General features: G+C 39.8%; 3 protein-coding genes across 4 annotated transcripts; 2 read left to right on the top strand and 1 right to left on the bottom strand.

Annotated features, from left to right (window-relative positions):
• The first annotated feature begins 74 nt into the window (after positions 1–74).
• LOC5520436 (trichoplein keratin filament-binding protein) lies at positions 75–11,103 on the top strand. Its single transcript, XM_048726790.1, has 20 exons — positions 75–308; positions 1,923–2,031; positions 2,116–2,174; positions 2,246–2,288; positions 2,807–2,863; positions 3,251–3,319; positions 3,438–3,469; positions 4,022–4,096; positions 4,212–4,278; positions 4,536–4,598; positions 5,784–5,833; positions 6,140–6,206; positions 6,418–6,456; positions 6,668–6,739; positions 7,227–7,288; positions 8,182–8,263; positions 8,630–8,815; positions 9,011–9,078; positions 9,993–10,068; positions 10,746–11,103. Exons 1-20 carry the CDS (start codon positions 88–90, stop codon positions 10,776–10,778), a joined length of 1,530 nt encoding a protein of 509 aa, XP_048582747.1. The 5' UTR covers positions 75–87; the 3' UTR covers positions 10,779–11,103.
• Positions 11,104–11,572: 469 nt separating this feature from the next.
• On the bottom strand, positions 11,573–13,464 carry LOC116614633 (histamine H2 receptor-like). Its single transcript, XM_048726292.1, has 2 exons — positions 12,945–13,464; positions 11,573–11,847 (listed from the first exon to the last, which is right to left on the bottom strand). The coding sequence occupies exons 1-2, from the start codon at positions 13,451–13,453 to the stop codon at positions 11,622–11,624; spliced, it is 735 nt and encodes a 244-aa protein (XP_048582249.1). The 5' UTR covers positions 13,454–13,464; the 3' UTR covers positions 11,573–11,621.
• Positions 13,465–15,041: 1,577 nt separating this feature from the next.
• Positions 15,042–22,867, top strand: LOC5507294 (E3 ubiquitin-protein ligase RNF25). 2 transcript variants are annotated; one of them, XM_048726667.1, is made up of 10 exons: positions 15,042–15,110; positions 15,186–15,263; positions 15,893–15,989; positions 16,547–16,614; positions 16,830–16,899; positions 17,948–18,019; positions 18,671–18,790; positions 19,570–19,653; positions 20,241–20,378; positions 21,358–22,867. In XM_048726667.1, exons 1-10 carry the CDS (start codon positions 15,082–15,084, stop codon positions 22,057–22,059), a joined length of 1,458 nt encoding a protein of 485 aa, XP_048582624.1. In that variant the 5' UTR covers positions 15,042–15,081; the 3' UTR covers positions 22,060–22,867. The 2 variants fall into 2 exon arrangements, with proteins under 2 accessions (XP_048582624.1, XP_048582623.1); XM_048726666.1 differs by having other exon boundaries at positions 20,241–20,396.
• The last annotated feature ends 361 nt before the right edge of the window (positions 22,868–23,228 follow it).

Raw genomic sequence — 23,228 nt, 5'->3', positions numbered from 1 at the left:
AATAACAACTCATACAAAACAATATATAAACCCTTGCCAATGAGATAAAAGCCTGTGCGCATGCGTAATTGAGTTTGTCTCGTTTCCATGTTCGAGACCCAAACAAATTTCAAAATGGCGCTTCCGACGTTACAACCATACTGGATGAAAAATTATAAAAGCCGTTCTGAAGGACTTATGGTGAGAAGAAATCAGAATGAAGCAGATCGAAGGCAGGCCTGGGATGGAAACGCAAAGTATTTTCACAGAAACGAGATAGAAGCCACTAAACAGAGAGCATGGGGGTCCGATTCCTGCTTTCAAGAGAGGTAAATTTTAGAAGAGGGAAAAGTCCGTTTGTACAATAAACATAGTATCAAATGAGCTTGGTAATCAAATGAACTAGAAAATCGAATAGTACCAAATTCGAGCTCCTTTTTAATTTTTCAAGGAGATAAACAGTGTAGTTTTATTATTGTTAGGTTTACAGTATTAGTGTAAATAATCTTGTAATCAACAAGGGCTGGAGTGACAATTAAGGTTGAGATAGATCGTCCCAGTAGAATCACGAATTTAAAAGTGGATCAATAATACGGTAGGTAATGAAAACTGAAAAGTATTAATACAATTTTCAGTAAAACTTGAACTTTAATTTTGCTCTAACTTTGAGGCAGATACACTAAAAAATCAGTTCAATTTTCTTACTTGATTTTGTCCAAATAGATTATCTCGGTGCACAAAACCTGTGAGCAACTGACTTTATGCATCTAATATGTTTAGTTTTTATAACTATTTCGATATCAACTCTTATAATCGCATAAAATTGTTCAAGAATAGCAAATCTTGATAGGAATTTAAAGCCAATTTTTAAAATTTTTAAAGTTTTCCTTGCAAATACTGACATAATCCATTTTAAAAAGACATATGGGCTAATAATGGCACATGTTCAATGCTCAACAGTGACTGCTTAATTCATATGGAGGCTTGCTGAGATTACTTTATCATTTGCATGCATTCAGGAAAAACCCCGCTAAAAAAAGCATTTGCACAAGTTTACTTCCAGCGCACCAATGGAAACCTTAACCTACAAAAGCCAAAATAATCTATTAGAATCTACACATTCAACAGGCAATCCGTCCTAAATTGTCAGTCGCATTAAATTAAAGAAACTTATGATAGACTTACTGCTTTTTTGATTTTTTTCATGTTTTCCATTAAAAATCATCAGAGATTGTTACACTATTGTCCAGAAGTACAGTAAATAGGTGCAATTGCCACTTTAAACAGGGTTGGGTGGTGAGTGCTGATTAGAGTCCAGCCAAGGGAAGTGGGGGTACTCCCATGTACTCATATCTTTTACCTTTTTTAAATCAAGGAATTGATAAATATCTTTTAGGGTTGTTCTATCATTTTAGCCCAGCCATGAAGTGTGACAATTTCTTTTTTTTTTATTATTATGAGTTTGAAATATTAATTTAAAATCAAGGAATTGATAATATCTTTTAGGGTTGTTCTATCATTTTAGCCCAACTGTAAAGTGTGACAATTCTTTTTTTTTATTATGAGTTTGAAATAAATATTAAGTTTTAAATTTTGATGTTTTTTTATCAAGAGTTTGTTGTGTTTTCCATATCTGATTGGATACTATTTGACCATGTAAGCTTCTAAGTTAATGAAATTGAAGGAAAAAAATCCAATTTCTTTCTAGTTATAGCTCCGTCCAGTCATTTCTTAAATTGCAAACATCCCAAACTCCGTCATTTTTGTCCTCTCGGTTTCCCTTGTAGCCTGTGCTTGGTAATTTCAGTGCAACTTAAGGGAGTAACATATTAAGTGTCTAGCAGTCAAGGTTTACATCATTGCCCTCCTAGCTTGCATCCTGTTCACACCCAGCAGGTTTTGGGCAAAGGAATAAAGATTTGTTTTCTTTCTTGAATTCACAGTATGAGTGCCCTCGATACATTATACAAGAAAGACCACAGAAAAGAGAAACTAGAAGAACGGAGGAAGAAACTTGCTGAGCTGCTACTGCAGGAAAAAACGGAGTATGAGGTAGTATTTTACTAACTGCTCTAAGAGTGTCCCAAGTAAATTAAAGTATTTTTGTTACTTTTGTTGTGTTACTTTATTTTCCAGGAACAATTAAGGGATGCCAGACTGGGAGAGTCAGGAAAGTTGATACAGATGAGGGATAGGTATAAGATCTTTCATAACAAAAGTACTTTGCTTGAGAAGCTATATAACTGTACCTTTTTCCTATTTACAGGGCTGAAGAGCTAAAGTCTGGAAAAGAGACAAGGCGAAAAGAGGTGTGATTAAATGATATGTAATGTAGCTCAAGGTTTCTAACTACTTTGGATCCACACTAGCCATATAATGGTGTTACTTATCTCCATGTATTTTTTTTTAAACTTTTGTTAAAGTCACACCCTTCACATTAAAGGTTTATAGCCAAATTTGTTGTTGCGCTAACGCTGAGAATAGAAATCCATTTCTTGTCTGGGGATAGCCTGTCAATTGTACCACCATGACCAATCACTTCTCTTGCTGTGTGAAGTCAAATGGTTTATGATGTGACAGTGAAAACAAAGCTATTCATTGGTTTAGACAGTTGATTGACTATCTCCAAACAAGAAAAAGATGAGGTTGCACAACAACAAATTTGGCTATACAGCCTAACGTTTTATAAGTAGATCTTATGTATGTGTTTGTCCCCTAATAATCAATAGATGACCTCACAGTGTTTCAACGTCTTGTTTGAGCATTTATTCTAACAATGCACCTTCAAACACAAAATTTTAACAATCTTTCTCTTTTGTAATTACAGCTGGCACAACAGAAACTCTATGAACACTGGAAACAGAATGCTCCTGAACTACGACAGGTGCGCCAGTACCATTGCCTTTATGTCTTTGTTCTGATGGTCGTTCTCCAATGTGTGTTACTATATATTTTTTTGCTAAAAAATTGAACCAAACAAACAAACCAGCATTGTAAAGTCAGAGGATACAACGTTTTTAGTGGGGGAAAGGGTTTATTTTGCCTATTCAACAGAACATTTTTCTTCTTAGCAAAGCTCATATATAACAATATGTATACAGTACTCTGGGCACCCCAGTGTGTAATGATTTTGATTTTGTAATTTCTGATGTTTAGATTGAATCAGAACAATTTAAAGAGCATGTGGTTGAGAGCTGGGGAGAGCAAGTTGTTGAAAAAGCAGGGCACCCCAGTGTGTAATGATTTTGATTTTGTAATTTCTGATGTTTAGATTGAATCAGAACAATTTAAAGAGCATGTGGTTGAGAGCTGGGGAGAGCAAGTTGTTGACAAAGCAGAGGTAAATAAGCCTTCTTTAATTATAAATTATTATTGATTTTTCAATCACTTTATAGGATTTGTTTTTTTTAGCACATTTTCTTATTCTTACTCATTTCAAATAATGTTTAACCTTGTAGAATCTGAAAACTGCCAGGGAAGAAGATAGAAGGTATGGTATTTTCTTGATCTGATGCTTGTCTAACTCCCAAATATGACTACTTTAGGCATGTTGCCAAATATGACTTTTTTAGGCATGTTGCCAAATGATGGGGGTGGCATAGTTATAGTATACAGAAGGTGATTCTTCAATAAGAACAAGTAAATTCTTCAAAAGAACAATAAGAATATTTAATGAGACTGCTGGGGCCAATTCCTAGAAAGCATGTTAGCGCTAACACAGGGATTTATACAGCTATCTTGACATTTGATTGGAGAAAAAGGGCACTCATTCCTGGGTTAGTGTTAACCTGCTTTCTAACACGGCCCCTGTTTGTTAGTTGTCTGGGTGTATAGGTCCCTCATGCACCTGCGCCTTCCGCTCTCCTGCCCCTATCTACCCACTTTCACCCTAAAAATCTTTTAATGTTGTTGTTGTTTGGGAGAGGAATGTTGCGTCAAACACCAAAGCTAAAGTTTTTCTGTCCGGTAAAATATTTAGGACAGTATGTTTTATGAACCTGTTCATAAGGCATCAAACTTGAGCATGTTTTCTGCATTATAGAATAAATGCAGTAATGGAGAGAGATCGTTTGCTAGCAGTACAAAAAGAACATGAAAAAGAAGAGGCAAGAAGGAGGTAAGCCTTCTGAATTTTTTAGAGAAATTACAACATTTTACTACTTTACTATTAATACATTGTCTTTCATTTTGGTGCTGTTAATATCAATAACATTTGTTTCTTCCCTTTCTAGAGGAGAAAAAGTAATAGCAGAGCAGCTACGAGGGCAAATGGAGGAACTTAAACTGAGGGAGGAGGAAGTATGTATTAGAACTATAAAATACATACCATTTGAAGGTTTCTAACCATCATTGCCTAACAATGTCACAAAACAAAACTCAAATCAGTAACTAACACATTTTTATGTCATTTTGAAGGTAAAACCCTTATTTTTTACGTGCTTAACTGGCCTCCATAGGCTTTATAGGCCACCAAAAATGGAATATGTACAGTATATACATAAGATGAAATTTAAGTTCCTGTTTATTAGGGACGATATTAATTGTTTGTTATATAGGCAGTGATGTTAAAAAAAGAGCAAGAAATGTTGATAGCTGAGCAGCAAAGAATAGAGCAGGCGGTAAGTGAAGCCCTTCTTTGCAGCTTCTATAATGCCAACGATCTGAAAAGTACTGCATTTTTTCCCTTTTTCCCCACCTTGCACTTATTATAGTTTTGCAGCTCTTTGGCTTGGCAGATATTCAAATAAGCATGTCCCGCTTTTACACATATATATATATATATATATATATATATATATATATATATATATATATATATATATATATATATATATATATATATATATATATATATAGTGTTGGTTTGAGAAAAATACTCATCCCCTGATGAGTGGGCAACCACGAAACAGACCTGTAGGGAAACCTATGTAGTTTGTATTTTTCTCAAACCAACACTATACACCGCTCTACTCTCGAGTATTGAGCACTTTCTATGAAAGCCTTCAACCATCATTTTATATATATATATATATATATATATATATATATATATTTATGAGTTTTCAGTTGCTCTCCCCATCCCCCCGTTGAAAAGGCCCTATAAAAAAGGCTCTTTAGAGTAGACAAATAAATCTTAGAGCCTCTCTGGTAGCTGGCGGGGGTTCCTGATGATCTCTCTTGTGCGCAGTCAACCCTCGACACTGGTCAGCGGACAGCCCCTTGTATTTATTATCTCCCAATAAGCCACCGATGACGAGTTACCCAATAGTCAGGGTCGTATGCAGAGGGGGCCAGGGAGAAAAAGGTCCGGTTCTCTGAGCCAGCTCTGTTGGCATTGTGAACGCAGCCCCCTTCTCGACCATGAGTCAGAAAGGTTCAATAATCTAGATAAACCTTTGTGCACACTTCTTTCAATTTTAAGTAATATTGCTCTTTATCGGGCGAATTAGAGACCAGGGGGTTCACGCCTTTAAAGCCAAATACTTGCAGTGTATTAGTAAAGCTTCCACACAAAAAATCTTGGGGACGGGGGTATGTCCCTAAACCAAACAAAAGATAAACGTAAAAAAAAAACTTTCTGGCTAATTCGTAAGCGCTGAAATTGCTTTTTGTTGTTGTTAATTTTCCGTTAAAAGCCGGAGCGCGCGAGTTTGACAACCAAAAAGTCACGTGATTTCCTAGTGGAAGCTGTCTTTTCTCTGGGTTTATTTGTTACAAATTGGTGTCTCCGTAAAAGAGAGGTTTACCTTACTTGAACTGCGATGATTATAATAAGCACTCAAAGAGTGATATTCGTCTTATAGGAGGAGCAACGGAGAGCCTTGGAGGAAGCTCGCAGGAAGCGGGAATTCGGGTAAAGTCGCGTGCAAATCTCTGTATGTGTCACAGGAGGCAGGTTAAAGAGACTTTGTCAGCCACATCTTTGTTATTGTTTTCATTTAATGTTGGAAGCCACATATTGTGCTAAAATCTCGAAATAACCATCTAAAAACAAAGTTTTATACTTTATTTTCAAAATTCAATCGAAAATATTGCATTGGTTTTCCTAAATCAGCCGATTGAAATGGATGCATTATCACTTTGTACTTGGCTGTTTTAAGTGCACGTTTGTGTAAAGGCAAGTAGGTGAATTTGTTTGAAGTTTGAAACCTCATTTCAGACGAGTTTTGCTAAGACAACACAAAGCGCAGATGATGAGGAAAAGTCAGGAGATACAGCAAGCTCTGGTAAGTGAGTTATAATTATGTAAACACATTTCATTGTAGGTCAAGAATTGTGATACATAAAGTTCTGGTTATTGTATTATCATACCTCATAATTTTGAATATCCTATATGGCTGAATATTTGTTTGTTTGTTTTATCACGAATACAGGTTTATTTGAATTTTGCCTTGTTTAGCTTGTTGCATATACTGCTTTCTTTATCTCTTATCCCAGGAACTTGATTTGAAAATTTTAGAAGCCATGGCGAAAGAGGTATTGATTGTTGTCGCTGCTGTTATTATTGTTGTTTTGTTTTCATCATCGCTGTTGCCGTTGTTTGTATTGTTGTTTTCATTGATGTTTTTGTTATCGTTGTCGTTGTTTGTCTCATCATCGTTATTTTTGCCGTTGTTGTTGACATTGATACTGTTGTTGCTGCCCTCGTTGTTGACTCTGCTTGTGTGTCTTCGCTGTTATTCCTCAGGAAAACAAGGACAAAGAAATTATGACATCGCGGAGGGAGAAAGCGAAAGCGGACGCGGAGTACATGCGACAGGTTCGTGCGCATGCGCGTGTAAGGCCATGTTACACGCGTACACTTTTGGTCGCATCATACCTTCTCCACAGCTTCCCACAACACTTTGCGACGCGCGCAAAAAATAAAACATTGCAAGTCGCACGTGCCACATCTCACGTAAAGTTTTTCCTGCGACTTAAAGAAGTTTGTTGCGAAAAAAGAAGCGAGTTCTACTTTCCGTGTGAGTTTGAGAAAAAAAAAAAAGAAAAGTAAGTTGCAAAGAGGTTGTCGCGTAAAAACCGCGCGTGTGACTTATTTTTAGGCGAGCTGTAAGGGGAAAAAAACGTACATGTGACACGTAGCCGTTTTAACGTGTCACAATCTTCAATTGAGCTTTACAAACCATATTACAAGACTTATACTGGGGTCGGGAGACTGAGTGTACTTTGTCGCGTGTGCCTTTTACTGGGGTCGGGAGACTGAGTGTACTTTGTTACGTGTGCCTCATACTTTGTTTATTGTTCAGGTCGTCGCAGATCAGCTGAAACTTGAGCGGGAGCGTGAAGCCGAACTTGACATGTTGTACAGGTAGAAGGCGCACCCTATCCGCAGCTAAAGGCCCTATAGACGATACGAGAGCAGGGCACCCTCTAATAGAGAACAAATAACACTCTTCCCATCGATTAACCCCTCGAATGCAAAGCGAACACATCTTTCCCGTAGATTACCCTCTCTAATGCAGAGCGAACACATCCTTCCCATAAATTACCCTCTCGAATGTAGAGCGAACACACCCTTCCCGTAGATTACCCTCTCTAATGCAAAGCGAACACACCCTTCCCGTAGATTACCCCCTTTAATGCAGAACAAACACTCTCTCCGTAGGTTGCCCCCTTAAATGAAGAGCGAACACTCTCCCCGTTGTTTGTGCCCTCGAATGCAAAGCAACACCTTTAACGTAGATAGGTTATGAATGCGAAACAACCCCCCCCCCCCCCCCCCCCATCGATTGTTCTCTCGAATACAGAGCAAACACTCTTCTCGCAGATTGCATCCTCGAAAGAGCAAACAAAGCCCTCCCAATGCACCTCCCATTACAGGAAACCTTTTTGAACATTGAAGAGTCCCTTTTTGTACACTGAAGAGTCCCTTTTTGTACACTGAAGAGTCCCTTTTTGTACATTGAAGAGTCCCTTTTTGTACATTGAAGAGTCCATTTTTGTACATTGAAGAGTCCCTTTTTGTACACTGAAGAGTCCCTTTTCCGTCCCAACGCGGCTTGTATCCAACATTGACATTAATAATTATACAGTCATCCCATTTAACCTACCTGATGCGAACTAATCCACAGGAATGCGGCATAGGGTATACAGCCATCCTATTTAGCCTGCCTGATGCGAACTCTGATCAACAGGAATGTGGCATAGAGTATACAGTCATCCCATTTAATTAACCTAGCTAATGTTAACTCTGATCCACAGGGATGAAGCAGCACGGATGTGGTCCAAACGAGAGGCGGAATGGGAACGGGAGAGATTGGCGAGAGAGCGCTTGATGGCTGAGGTAATCTTATCTTCTCGAGTTGTACCCCATGTTATGTTCCCCATTGCATCATTTGAGTTGTTAGACATTCAATGCCCTAGCCCTTGCAGTTGCATTTTAACCTTAAAACGTTTATACGTCCTTTAGTAACGAATAAAGAAATTTGTGTTCCCAGAAAAGATCCACACCCCTTTGGTGTCTTTTATTGACGTTTTCCAGACGTTAGAAAATACTTTTTTACAAAAAAAAACACTTTTGGTGGTGGTTGGGGGAGGGGGGGGGGGTTCTTTGCGCAACTCGGTATTGTGTGCGGGCGTGAAATAGCGGCGTGATTGGTCTCTCCTAGTCCCAGGGCATGTTCATGTGAATGTTGTTGGGTTTTGCCAGGTGCTCGCCGAGCGTAAACGGCAGCTGGACGACAAGATGTCCAGGTTACGGCAACGCCAGGAGGAGTCTATTGAGAGCCGAGAAGAGTTGCTCCGGGAGCTGGAGGAGGTCCAGCGCATGACAGCACGGGAGAGGCTCGAGGAGGACAAGAAACGCAGAGACGCGGATATACAGATGAGGGCCCAGGTATATATTGTGCCAAAATATAAGATATTATATGGAGTCAAGTTCTGTCTATATGTGGAGGGTCATTACCAAAAAAAAAAAAGGATTTATCTAGGATTTTTGGACTTTTATGAACTCCACGAGATCCCTAAGCGAGTAAGTGCTGTCGTCGATTGGATGGTATTTTATGTCTTTATATTTGTCTGTTTTTCAAAGATCGAGGCGAGACGCGAGAGGGACTTGGAAGCAGCCATGCGTGAGCAAGAAGAGTTCGACAGACAAAAGTAATTATGGCTGATATTATTTGCTCGTTTTTAAAACTCCTCCATTTTGCCTTGCATCCCCGCAGGTGCACACGTTTCTGCGATGTTTCCCCTTTTTGTCATGTTTTAGAACCCTAGCAGAAATGCGCAAGCGCTTCAAGTCTTATAAGCTAGAAATTGGGAAAATAACATCTCTAAGGTTAAGTTGCAAATACAAAATGTAATTACATGTAAATGAATCGCGTCGATTGTTTTATCTTTATTTGCTTGTATTTGCATTGAATACGGCTCATAGATAATACGACGTTTGAACTTAGCCTAACTTCCGTTTAACGGAATTAACCCTAAATTTTGTTGTGTATGCTACCAATTGGGAAAAAAACATCTCTAACTTACTCGGTTTAGAAAAAAAAAATGCTTGCACGGTAAGTCGGAAAAAATGTGAATACCAGCAAGCCCTCTGTTAAAGCCGCATTGTCACCAGTTTACTTCCGGAGGTCCGACGGAAACTTCAACCGTTAAAGACAATTAAATTAAAGACGTTAAATCTATTTAAACACAATTAAAGACGTTAAATCTATTTAAATCCGCGCTGTTTAACAGGCCATCCGCTCTATATTATCAATCACATCCTCAAAGAAACTTTCAATAGACACACTGCTTTCACTATTTTGAAATATTTTTCGCATTTTCCGTCAGAAAACATCGTAGATTGATACGTAATCGACCGGGAGTAAACTGGTGACAATGCGGCTTTAAGATCGTTCACATGCTATTTTTGACCACATCTGTTCAAGTAAAAATTATATTCTTTACCCATTACCAAAACTCCCCATAGGCACTCCACTTTTCTGTATAGTGCTCAGTCAAGCCAGATACTCATAACGTGTAAGTCCAGATTCTTGTGTACTCACTCCTGTTGCGTCTTCTCTCAGGGAGGAAGACGCGGTTTATGAGCAGATGCTGCGAGACGAGGCGTCCCGGATGAAGTCGCACAGGCCAGAACCCAGGGTGAGTCTATACCTAAACCGGGAGGAAAAGGAGAGGGGGGTTCTTCCCATGTCGACCTGATAGGAATGCCCTTCTCGTATTTTCAGGGGCCAAAATCGGTCGGACCTCAGGTATTTCTAGAGGGTATCTTAAAGAAAAAGGCTTTGCTACATTAGGAATGGTATTTTTAGGGGTTCACAAAAAGAGGCGATACGCTTTTTAGGGAAATGTTTGCTTCTGGGAAGTTTTTCAGGGTTGCATCATCATCCCTATCACTTTTACCTGAAGAGCCCCCCCCCCCCCCCCCCCAGGGGGACCATGGACTAAGCAGAAATAACAAGAAATAACAGCGATGTGTCGAGGAAAATGCAACGCGAAAATTATCGAAATTACAATTGCAATCCGCCACGCAACACCGCATAAATTGCAATAGAATTTGTGTCATCGCAGAATGATAAATGTTTGTTCCCCTACGGTTATATATTTCTTAGGATATTTTTTGTGGAAAATGCCGAGATCCGAGATTTTGCATTTTTGCATTTTGTCTTATTTTCAAATGAAGACGCGTTCATCTTTGACGATGGCACGAGAACTGTGAAGATAAACTAAACAGTAGAAAATGTTCAGAGTAATGTATATCAGAAACTCCATAGGGAAATTCATAAGTTTATGATAATCTGTTTCTTTTTATGTTTCAGTTCGTTCCGCGGCGTCGAACAGCATTTCAATGAATTACCGATACCAGTACCTGATGCACCTATTCTCGGTCTAACACCTCGAATGGCGGCTGTATAAAGTAGTCATAATAACACATGGATATATCTAGGCGTGTAAATAGTTAATTAGTAGCGTTCTAATGAATCGAATTTTTTCGCTTCTATTTTTATTCTAGCATTTCTTGAAATCTCGAACATACAACATGAAGCATGGCCTGTACATGTGATGGAAGAGTAATCCAAATAATTGTTACATTATCAGCTAATGTTTATGCATACATTTGTAAATATAGGGTGTTTTGAAAATACAGGTCAAGTCAATATAATTATAGTACAAGGATTCATTGAAGAGTGTTATTGTTTGAACTTCAATTCTACCCCTTCAATTCTATCTCCCTTATAAAGCGGCATAGGCGCCCGGCAAAAAGCTCGGAAGCCTCGCGTCACCATTCACTCGGACTCGGGTAACACTCGTCATCTTCGGTTTAAAGTGACAAGCGATCGGTGACAGCTCGGAAGCCTAACGTCACCACTCACTCGGACTCGGATAACCCTCGTCATCTCCGGTGTAAAGTGGCAAGCGATCGGTGACAGCTTGGAAGCCTCACGGCGCAGCCCACTCGGACTTGGTAACCCTCGTCATCTTAGGTGTAAAGCGGCAAATCCTCGGGGAAAGCTCGGAAGACTCAGCACTCATTCGGACTCGGGTAACCCTCGTCATCTTAGGTGTGAAGCGGCAAGTCCTCGGTGAAAGCTCGGAAGTCTCACGTGACCGTTCACTTGGACTCGAGTACCCTCGACATTTTGGGTATAAAGCGGCAAGCTCTCGGCGAAAGATCGGAAGTCTCACGGCACTGCTCACTCATATTCTAGTAACCCCCGACTTCTTCGGTATAAAGCCGTAAGCGCTCGGCGAAAGCTCGGAAGTCTCAAGAAGATGAACTGTATGTCCCGTAACCAGTGGATGACGAGGCAGCTGCACGCGTCGCACAAGTTCATGACGTAGATCATGACAGAGGCCGGTACATAGGACACGAGGAACGCCATCAACATTATCTGGAAAACAGGGACTTTGCATTTCAATCAATAAAACAGAGAGACTTGAGAGCAGAGAGCCTGGGGCGAGCGCGCGGGTAACCTGTGATGTTCTAAAACGCTAGGGACTGGGCCTTTTTCAAAATGGCGGCCTGCCAAATCGTGCTAAACACGAATCCCTGCAAGTTTACGCGGAAATCCTCGACGTACACAATTCTAGGTACCCTGGTTCCAGAGCCTCAAACGTCTCTCTATTTAGTGGCCAGCGAGCCTCGTCGCAAGCTCGCTGGACACTTAATAGGGAGACGTTCGAGGCAAGCTCGCTGGACACTTAATAGGGAGACGTTCGAGGCTCTGGAACCAGGGTAAATTCTAGGGCGACAAAATGTGATTGCAGCGTTCTGCCAAATATGGTATGAAATGTCCTTATAAGGACTTGACCGAGCTAGGAAAGATAGAAAAACAACAGTTTTCAATGCTGTTCGTAGGTGTAGGAGTTTTTTTTATTCCCCAAGAAACTCAGTAATTTGCCGGCCATCTTGGCCACCTTTTTGGACGCGTAGGAGCGGAACGAACGATAGTTGACCAAAAAAAAAACGCGTAGTGTGGGGGGTGGGGGTACCCCTTACCGCTCGCTCGTCTCGCCTTCGCGTCGGCATTTTCCAAAATGGCTGTCAAATTACAAGCCCTGGTTTTGTCGTGAAAATAAAAACTCACACTCCGGCCATGAGGACTTTACTTACTGTGGTATGACAAATTTATTGAGTAGACTCTCAATGGGCGGTAAGCTCATTGAGAACGTCAAGCCTGAGATCATAGCTGTCAACCCAACAGAAATCTTGTGAAATACCGGTAAATATGTAAAAAGATCCAAGAAAGCCAATGCGGGTGAATTTATAGAATGTGTGAACATTCTCACAAAAATTAGGCTTGTGATGGGGTCCAAAATCTTGTGACACCCGCCTAATGCGGGTGAGTTGACAGCTATGTGAAATCTTCCCAAATTTTAAAAATAAGTCGAGGCTCAGATAGCTGCAAACTATTATTTTGTTAGTGTGATGCGTAATGCCTTAGAACCCTTATAAGAAAGGCTCTTATCGTGAATCTTGATACAGCACGTACATTGTGGAATCGAGCCTCGTTTACCTTGTACGTCTTGATGATTTTGGTTTCCCAGCATGGAGATTGGCTTGGTTATCCACGTAATCCCTGATAACGTAAAAGATTCGCGTGTACGCAAAGATCACGATAAATATCGTGCAAAACACCGCGATGTTAGCGAAGATAAATGCATATGCTACAAAGCCAATATAGTAATAAATACTGGTAAACGCTGCTGAGAGGACCCAAATGAAGAAAGAAGCAATGCCAACTCGTTTAAAGCTAACGTTGGAGCGGTACCATATAGGGTATGCGATAGCGAGGTAGCGGTCAGATGTGAGGACGGCCAGGCTTAGAATAGATGCTGTGCAGCAAAGGAAGAAAGCTGTTTGGCTCAGCCATGTCATGGGGAGGCTCCACCCCATGGCTTCCCTATAGTGCGTCCACACGGACAATGGCTCAGAAATGATGCCCACTATCAGGTCAGACATAGCCAGGTTAAGGATGAGCAGTGTAAACGGAGCAGTGTAGATGAAGAAAGAACATTTTGTCATTTGAAAGACCAGTATTCGCACCGACGTCTTGTTAAGTTGAGGGCTTTCTTTGAAGTGCACGCTACTTCCGCAACCAGTACGCCCTTCATCCATTATCCATTTAATCTAATTTATATAAACTCGTCGTAGTTTATTTCACGAATAATCACTATTAGTGCACGTCTTTTCTGCCCCTTTTTTTCCTTCTTTTCGAACGTGTCCCTTTAGTTCTTATTAAGTGGCTTTTAAAGATTAATCAGAATTATGCACCTGTAATAGAAACATTGAATTGTGCAGTTGCTACAATCTAAACACAGTAACTACTCGCATTATCCAATAGCTTTTTAAAATAGTAATTTTATAAAATGGCTTTCCGGAAATTTTGTGGATTTGCTTGATTGGATCTTCGAAGGCCCCATTTTTTAATAACTAACTTGTTTTTCTAAATATATATCCAATGGGCTTATTTGTGATTAGGTGGTGGTGTATGTGAGCGCTTTAACCTCCCCAGTCTGATAGTTTCTCTAAATAGTAACCAGCAATGGTTACTGAGTACGTGATGCGGAATTATTATGGGTGGGTGGATGGAGCCAAGTCGTTTGAGAGCCTTAGGCAAGAGAGTCCAAATACTGCGAGTGCTTGTGATAACCTTGCAAGCTTGGTGTTCGTAAGAACCACAACGCCGGCAGTTTGGTGCGCACCAACAAAATTTAGTAACACTCCGAGCTATGAAAACTGAAATGTAGAAAATCCCCCAACCGTGACAACAACAACAAATTGAAGAGACAGGCTACGGGCCTGTAAACCACACGCACACCTCTTATAAGCTTAAGTAATCCGCCGAATCAATATTCAAAAGAAACAGATACCCTATTAATGTTCGCCACGATGTTTATATTTTCTTATCCTCGATACCCTTCAACATGTTATGTCTCCATCCGCTTTTTGTTGTTATTAACCTTCCTGTTTTCAGCTTTTTCGCGCGAGGCAAAGACCACAAAAGAGATCGCGACTTACACGGGGAGGTGGGGGCTGATATGTAGGGGGGGGGGGGGGGGGGTGGCTTTTTTTAACGAGCTGGGATTTCGGGAAGGCCTCAATTTTATTAATTCAGGGTCTAGGGAAGGTTCTTTTTTTTAAAAACGAATTCTGATCAATTCGCGAGCCTCCTAATGCTCTGCATTCAACATTTTCTTGGGAGAACCCGCAGGACCACTGAAAAATAAATAAATAAATAAATAATAATTATAATAGCAAATGTGGTGCGTCCTTCTGACCTTCGTCACCTTTCTGACCTTTGGCTGACGTAGGGGAGTTTCCTACAAAAATATCTTTATAGACGAGACTACAATGCTAACTCTATGTTTCCGCTAGGGACTACCAATAACTAAAACTAGCTTCGTAACAGTTTCATCAACACATTATTTATTACGGGGGAAGGCTACTAAATTGATATTTTTTCCTTTTGTCGTTAGTCAGATAGTTTAATCGATTTTCTATAATATTCTCCTAAACGTTTACAACCACACTAAATATATTGAGAGGAAATCGTATATAATTTTCTTCCCTAGATTATTTTTTTAATACATACTGGGAATCCTGTGGTGTTACACCACTGAGCCCGCGATGCCATCACAACACTGTACAAGATGGCGGCTGGAGTTTATCTACATGAAGGGTAAGCCATGAAATATTTTCTTATTTTCTATTGAATGTTACTATTCAACGAGGTATTTTTGCTTTTCAATGGCAGCTATTCCCTTGAGGAAGAACTTCAGTTACTTGAAGCCATATACATTCACGAATTGACCATTGAGGGTCCCAGAGAAAGGTTAGAGCAAACGCAAAATCTTAATCAACTTACTAAAGTAAGCTGTGATATCTTCTTTATGTTGGGCCAAAATAAGATGCGGACGCTGACAAGAACCATAAAAACATTTGTCTTATTGTTATTATTATTTTGTTATTTTTTTGCTTTTCTATCTCATATTAAAATTGTTGTATGTTTATGAGTGAGATTTGACTTCGCTTTTCAAGCCAAGGCAGAGGAGCAAAATTTTTTTCGTTTTTACCTCCCACCATACTGCATGTTTTATATATTGGTGGACCCTTCTTTGGGTCAGTGTTTTTACCAAATGCTACAGTACAATCTAGTACAAATTTAATGGGACTCTTCCCCCCCCCCCCCCCCCCCCCCCCCTCTTAACAAACAAAGAGACTGGGAATCCCAATAAATTATACCTCTACAGGTAAATAGAGATAGACCTCTACACAATGATATTCTAATCAATATTAATCAGGGTGAGAGGGGGGGTTGGGGGGGGGGGATGTTGCTATGTAAGGTGTCCCACTTTCTTTTGTTTGAATTGAAGCTTACCTGACTGCATTTGAGTTCACATCAAGTAAGCCAGTTTGTGCAAAATTCATACTCTGCTGACTCGTTGTTTTTGTATTTGACAGACCATCAAGCGTCAGCCTGCTTCTTCATCCTAGTACAGGGGATGAAGGGGACAAACAGTACGTGTGCCTTTCCCTCTTGCTTGCACTTCCCCTTGAGGTAAGAGATAAAGACTTAAGACTTTACCAGAATTCCTGAGTTTCCTCAATAATCTTTGTCTATCTGATCATTGCCCTTGAAAATCTCATACTTTTAATTTGAAATTTATAGGGCAAAAATTAAAAATAGCAAATGAATAATACTCATGCGCAGTAAGTTCCCAATATGACTATAAAGCACCCCCTCCTCCCTTTAAAAAGAGACTTACAGCAAAATTCATTATCTCTTTGACTTGGAAGGGATTGGCTTTGGCTTACCACTCTTACTGTAGTTCACTCATGTAAGGTCTAAAGCCCTTTACCATTCTCCACACAGCATCATTTGATTCTGTATCAAGATTTTCCTTTCAAGCTAGCAAAAGTCTAAAAGAATGGAAGAGAAACTAAAATTTTATGTACTATTGCAGGGCCAAGGCATCTAAAAATTTCGCTAACTTTTGGCATTTCTACTTGCCCCAAAACTGCATTTTTTTGGGTGAAAATAAAGAAAATGATATTTAAGGTTTTATTACTTGTACTGGGGCAATTTTCTTGTAACACTGCCTGTTTTTCTTTTAGTATCCAAATGTGCTGCCATCAATAGAAATAAAGAATCCAAGAGGTTTATCCGAGGCTCATATTGAAAGGTGAAAAAACCCATTTTTATAGTTTATATAATATTTAATGTCCCCTCAGTTATGTTACGTTTTCTATGTCCCCTTATGATAAGCACCCCCTGGTTTGGGGTCTCAGAACATCCCACTTCCAGAGGTGAGACCAATTTCCATAATTCAGATTCACTCCCTCTGCAAGTCTGTATGACTTAGTGTGTAATATTTGATTGAGTGGTTTATTTTTGTAGCATCTCCCTAAATCTCCATGAGCTGGCAGAAACAAGGATTGGTTCACCAATGCTGTTTGAATTGATTGAGGTAAAGTTTACATGTTTCCGCAGATATGGTATAAAAGGATTTAATTGTTTATCCTTGACTTTCCCCAGGGCCCTAGCAAGGGGTGGGACACTGGGGGCATGTGCACCCCCAATATTTTCAAAAATTTTAAGGAAATAACCGGAAGAGGCATGTCTGTAATCCCCCAATACTGTATTAATGTTTCTGTATTGTGCCCGCCCCCACCCAATCTTAAGTGGCCTCCTATGGCTTTCTGCCCCAAATTGCCTCTGTGTTTAAATAAATCTCCTCTCTGCTGCAGTATTGAATTTTTAAAGCACAGAAACGTATTTACTTATGATTTTTTAGGTCTTTTAAAAAAAATATTAATAATTTGACTATATTTAACAAAAATCCTCTATGAGAAATATGTTGAATAGAAAAGTAGTTAGTCTTCCTTCTGGTCCGAGGCATTCATGGCTTGCTCTTCAGACCTTTTCATTGATTTAGATTTGGTATGTCAAAACGACACCTTGCAGAGTTAAAATAATTTAACTTATTCGCTGGTCAAAATACTCAAGAGCTTTCTATTGTTTTAATCGTTATGCAAACTCTTCACCTCTCAAACAAGAAGTTTCATGTATAATACGCACCCCGATTTTGGAGGTCATTTTCCCATAAAAAAATATGCGATTAAACATGAGTAAATACAGTACTGTTCAACAGTCAAGTACAGTCAAGTGCATGACACCTTGAGCAACGGCCATATGGCTCATGTCAATGTTGGTTTTTATGAAGGAAGGAAAGCTAGGGAAAACCTTGTAAAAAAAAAAAAACAGCAAAGAAGCCAGCAAACTCAACTCATTTTCAATTTCCGACTAACTAAACTCATCTTGGGAACCAACCAGCCAATCCTGAGTGTACATGCCTTTAGGCAAAGTAAAAGCATACACAGAGGATAGCTTGTTACACAATTCAATATTGATTTTCACCAGTAAAAGCATTATTAGGAAAAGAAAAAAAAACAGTCGAGAAATCATGCATTCTTGTAAATCTTCTCAGGTAATGAAGTAGTTTTTTTGGGGTTTAGTATGCCAAGGAAAGTCTGACAGACAACAACATGCCCAGTTGTGCCTGTGCAATATGTCTATGTCATTTCAAGGTGAGTCACTTAAAAGCCACATGTAATTTCTAATATTTATTCATAGTCAATAACTTCCATCATTTTTTGGTTTTGAAGTAGCCTAGAAGACAAAAAATGCTCTAAGACTAGAGAGTTTTTATTCAGCAATGAAAAAAATGGGAAACCCCTATTAATAATGTAAAAAATCTATTATATCCCCTCTCTTTGTTAAGCCCCCTCTAGTGCTGTAGTTTTCAATTGAGCCCCCCTCTTTTGTTCCCCCGCCCTTCTCATCCAAAGCATGTCAAGGACCAACAGCTATCTTTAAAACACAATAAGATCCCAGCAACAACAAGTGCTGATAGCACTAAGAAAGACAAGGATCTGTTTAATGACAAGGAGGGAATATTTTAATCTTCCCCTCTCTGAGAGAAAACAACAAAATAAGTAACCAGGGGCTTAAAGCCGATTGTCACCGGTTTTCTTCTGGGGGTACAACAAAAAACTCAACCGACAAGAGACAAAAGAATCACTCTAAATTAACAGTCACACCTTCCAAGAAACTTTCAATAGATGTTTTCATTAAAAATCATTGGACATTGTTATACATAATAGACCGGAAATAAACTGGTGACAATGCCGCTTAAACATGATTTTTATGGTATCTTTTTTTTATTTGTGCAATTTCAGGATAGCCACTGCTTCACCAAGACCGAGTGTTACCATTACTTCCACTGCAGCTGCCTGGCTCGCTATATTGACCACACAATAAAGATGTCAAAAGCTAGTGGTGATGACAAGCAAGAGCAGGTGATCATCTATTCTTTGTTTAACACTTTACTCACAATTTCCTCATTGGTTGTACAGGCAATACTGTTTTTACTGCTGTTGGAAAAGGGGATAAAGGTATAGTCATTTGTCAATCTGTAAAAAAAAGTCTAAAAAATGCCTAAAACTTGGAGAGTAGGAACAACCTTTTATTATTTGAGATAGAGTGTCACCTCCTCAGTATGACATTAGTAAAATTTACAGAGTGAATTAAAATTCAATTGATCTTCTTTTTTTCACATGTGAAAACTACAAAATTGTTAAAGTATAATCCATTTTGTTCATTGAAATAAATGTTCTGAAGTGCTGGCAAGACCAAACACACATATGATTGACTCCTTATTTACATTGCTTGTTATATTCCACATTCCCAGATGTAAAAATGAAAAGATTGATTTAATTTGTTTCTATTTTTTATTTTTGGTTGCAAAAAATATTATTCTCACACTTATGTTATTATTAAATCTAGGCAGAGTAAGGGTGGTAGTTTTGAGAGTCATTCTCATCTGTGATTGGGGAGATGGTTCATTGGGGCGATTGTGTGTTTCTTTCTAAATTGATTGGCTGACTAGGGGAAACTATTGCTACAGCACCTATTGAATTCTGATTGAATTCGGTATATTGATCGTAAAACTTTATTTTTGGATGCTTATTTTGTCACCTAATGTGTCTCCAGACATTTAGGGAAACAATAACAAATTAATGGCTGACTAAGGCTCTTAATTGCATATAATAAAAAACTGTCTGTCTGTTGATTGCAGGTCGTTTGCCCTATGTGCAGGCTACCCATCTCTTATGACCTGGAAGCCTTGAAAGCAGCTCCTCATGAAACTACACCAGAGGAGGTCAGATTATGTGCTTATACACCTATTCCAAATAAGGTTGCACACAGAGAATCCATGTGTCTTAACCCACAGTGTCTTATGGGTAATGCCTAAGTGGCTGAATCCTAGTCTTTGAAAGCAGTGTGAATGTTAACAAGCATGCAAAAGAATGCGGGAACTTTTCAAACCTGAAATTGTTTATCATTTATGCTTTTAATTGAAATTGCTTAGTTATTTGATACCCATGAAGCAATCCGGGTCACAACACATTGATTCTCTGAGTGAAATAGGAATAGGAGTATTGGGAGGGGAAGCGATCCCCAATCATCATGACCAATCTTTTCGCTTGCCCGCTCGTTTTTGGTCTGTTCTCCAAGGAAGCCCTTTTTTAAAGATTATATGGGAAATTGAAGTCCTAGCATTATCTTTAGACTGTCCTTATATCACTACTGCAGCAAATAGGCGCTGGGTCCGCTTATTTAATGAGTAGGGCAAACAGTGTCGCAGTTGTGTACTTATGGAAACAGTAGAGATTCAGCTGAGTAATTTGACTGAAATCAGTAAAGTTCTTGTAATAATCGTGATAACTTTTTTTCTGTTTCTCTCAGGTGGCTGTCTACAAGCCTGACAATAAAACTAAAAGACGTCAGAAAGAGTTGGCAGCTTTGTACCAGCGCCAGCTACAGAAGGGAGGAATCATCGATGTGGAGCAGGAGAAAAACAAGTTCTTAATAGATATCACCTCTGTGAGTTCCCCCGAAATGGTTGGTTTGGTGCTATGAGTATATCATTTGGTGTATTCTTATCGGAAAATGATAATCTTTCTCTATTAAGCAACAGTTCAGTTTCATAGATCGAGGTACGATTTCTTTATGTTTTTTTTAATGGAATAATTTCTTAGGGATGATAATGTACGATTCGTCTGTTCGAAAACCAAAAAGTTCCTTTTTTAGAATAACTATTTCGACAACTTTTCTATAAATTGCAGTTTAGTACCCTCTTAGTATGAAAATGATTTAATGAATTTAAAAAAAATCACTGTTGATCTTTAACGCAGTGTTTTTCTCTTTTGATTGCCATTGTGTTTCGCATCGTGCTAAATGAAAGCAAGGCTTTACACGTGCGCACACTAAACCCCGCTGCGCCCGCATACACTCTAAAGTAAACCACCTCGAGCCTCCTTAAGTGTCAATAAGAGGCCCGTTCTTCATCTAAAAACTGAGCCGGCCTTGTAATAAGTTCCCCCCTTCTTTCCCTAACCACTAAAGCCCTGTTAAAGACCACGTGCCTGACTTATCTGAAGAATGTTTAGTATCATTTGGAAACTATACAAATGAGACAGTGAAGTTAATCCGTTTGAATCACCTCATGGTTCGAACGTCCTTTATTAAAGGTTACCTGAAAACAATAGTAACTCTAATAGGTTGGTCCAAGAGTCTTTGATAATCCCCCCTCCCCTGCACAAACAGTAGTGATAGAGCTGATATGCTATGATATGCTGTGGGTCCTATGTTTGACTGTTACTGATAATTTCCATTCCCGGGCCAATCAAGTGTTTTTCTGTAACATTATCATTGATTATATTATATAATAATATAACCAAAAGGTATAATTATATAACCAAAAGGTAGACATGCCCTCTCCTTTTATTGTTGGTTGGAAAAGCTTGAGGATCTGAATAACCGTGTCCTCTCTTGTCATGTATTGAAACATTTTCTCTTTTAGACTCCCGAGCCTTCCACTACAGAGCCCACCAGTGACGCCTCGTCAAGCTGTGATGGACAAGGTACAGTGGAACAAGAAGAGACCGCACAGGATATGTTCCAAAACCCTGGGATGAACAGCGCTTACGAGAAGCCTGCTCAGCCACATCGACCTGGCTCTGGACGCGGAAGAAACAGGCAGTATGACAGGGGGAGGGGTGGGGGAAGGAAATGGGAAGAACGACAGAGAAATAAGAGTAGAAGGAAAGAAGTTTTGAATGAAAATGAGCGTGATGATGGGATGAAACTGGGACAAAATTATAGAAGTAAACAAAATATTCACAAGAAGAATCTTGGGGGTGACAAGCTGATGCAAATAGGGCAAGAGAGAGCGGATAACATAGACGCGCAGTCGAGTGAAGGCAATAGGAAAAACACCGAGGAAAAAGCCGGTACACTCAACGAGATGTTTTCAGCCGACAGCAAAGTTATAACTGAGACAGAATTGGATTCCAAGGATACTACGGCAGATAATCTTGATGGATGTCACAAATACACAAGAAAAGTACCGCAACGAGACGATGGCCCACGTGGCAGGGAAGACTTTAAGGGCCCACGAGGTAATAACATGGGGCGGACGCCAAACCAAAAAAGAGAAAAGGGAGCCGCTACGAAGCCTCGAAAGAGTCCTGGGTCTGACACGAGACGCCACACAAAAAAATAACCCCAACAAGTCGATAGCTCATGTGACAGGAAAGACTTTATAGGGCCACGAAATGGGGACGCTGGACGGAAGCCAAACGAAAGTACAAGAGAAGACAAAGGAGCCGATATAGAGCCTGGGCGATGTCCTGCGTCTGGCCGTGGGAAACAATGGCAGGGAAACTCCGGTGAAAGAACAAGGCAGAAAGCGGCGGAAGATACGTGCATGGTTGATGGGCGTGGTAGTGTCGCAAATGGGGCCTTTACAAAACCTGTTATGTCCAATCGAGTACAGGAACAAAAAACAAGAGAAAGCGAGTCACACGTTTCTAGGGAGAATGACACCCCTGTGACTGGAAAGAGTGACTCCTCTCTTGCTGGGAAAAATGGCATTTCTGTCGGTGAAAGATGCAGTGACGGCGCAGAAACGCCTTCTGACTCGAAAAGAAGACAAAGGAGGCATCGGAAAGGAGGCAAGAATGGTGATAAATCGAATAGTGTAAGCTCGAGGAATGAAGTAACCCCTAGCTCATCAACACCAGAACCTTCTAGTCTGGCTGTTAAGGAGACTGTACGGCCTCCCCCTGGTTTTGAAATGGTGCAGGGTAACGCCGGGGGAGTCAGCACATCAGGGCCGCCGCCTGGGTTGGGTACACAAACTGTAAAACCTCCCCCAGGGTTTGAGGGGGTGTTTTCCAAAGCTTTTGACTGCTTAAAATGAATGATTGGTTGTTAGATTCGACTCTTGCGTTTGTCAAGGCCCCATGCTTGATCAGCTCAAGATCGTTATATTGTTGATGCCGGTCGTCAAATAAATTGAAATACTTGGAGACTTGCTTTATTTGTGAATTTAAGCTAAGGTAGTGACTAAGAAAAAAAAATACTTTTAACAATTCCAATCTCGATACCGTTTTCGTTTGATAACACTGCATTAGGCATTTTCGTAATAATGCCGTAGATTTTACCAGTAGCAGCTTGGCTGTGCCCCTCCCTCCGTACGCCTGTTTTGCATCGTGCCCCCCCTCTTGAAACACCAAGTATGCGCTAAGGCCCTGCGTAAGCGGGCATTTCATTGTCGGAAAAAGAAAATCTAGAGATTTACGTATTTCATATATTGCTTCCCCCTTAATCGAAGAATTATGGATCTGCCAATACAACTCTTTAATAACAAAACTACTCTCGAAGGTGTCA

Source organism: Nematostella vectensis, chromosome 4 (genome assembly GCF_932526225.1).
Source record: "Nematostella vectensis chromosome 4, jaNemVect1.1, whole genome shotgun sequence".
Classification (NCBI taxonomy): Eukaryota; Metazoa; Cnidaria; class Anthozoa; order Actiniaria; family Edwardsiidae; genus Nematostella; species Nematostella vectensis.
The sequence above is the reverse complement of the archived record's forward strand: the minus strand, read 5'-3'. Positions and strand labels throughout refer to the sequence as shown.

Bases quoted from the DNA above. Each gene is read 5' to 3' on its own strand.
- LOC5520436 (XM_048726790.1), top strand. From the start codon at position 88: ATGTTCGAGACCCAAACAAATTTCAAAATGGCGCTTCCGACGTTACAA. The intron at 2,032-2,115 runs GTAGTATTTTAC...TTTATTTTCCAG, and splicing joins AGGAAAAAACGGAGTATGAG to GAACAATTAAGGGATGCCAG. The intron at 2,864-3,250 runs GTGCGCCAGTAC...TCTGATGTTTAG, and splicing joins ATGCTCCTGAACTACGACAG to ATTGAATCAGAACAATTTAA.
- LOC116614633 (XM_048726292.1), bottom strand. From the start codon at position 13,453: ATGACAAAATGTTCTTTCTTCATCTACACTGCTCCGTTTACACTGCTC. The intron at 11,848-12,944 runs GTAAACGAGGCT...TCTGTTTTATTG, and splicing joins AAATCATCAAGACGTACAAG to ATTGAAATGCAAAGTCCCTG.
- LOC5507294 (XM_048726666.1), top strand. From the start codon at position 15,082: ATGGCGGCTGGAGTTTATCTACATGAAGG. The intron at 15,264-15,892 runs GTTAGAGCAAAC...TGTATTTGACAG, and splicing joins ATTGAGGGTCCCAGAGAAAG to ACCATCAAGCGTCAGCCTGC. The intron at 16,615-16,829 runs GTGAAAAAACCC...TTATTTTTGTAG, and splicing joins TCCGAGGCTCATATTGAAAG to CATCTCCCTAAATCTCCATG.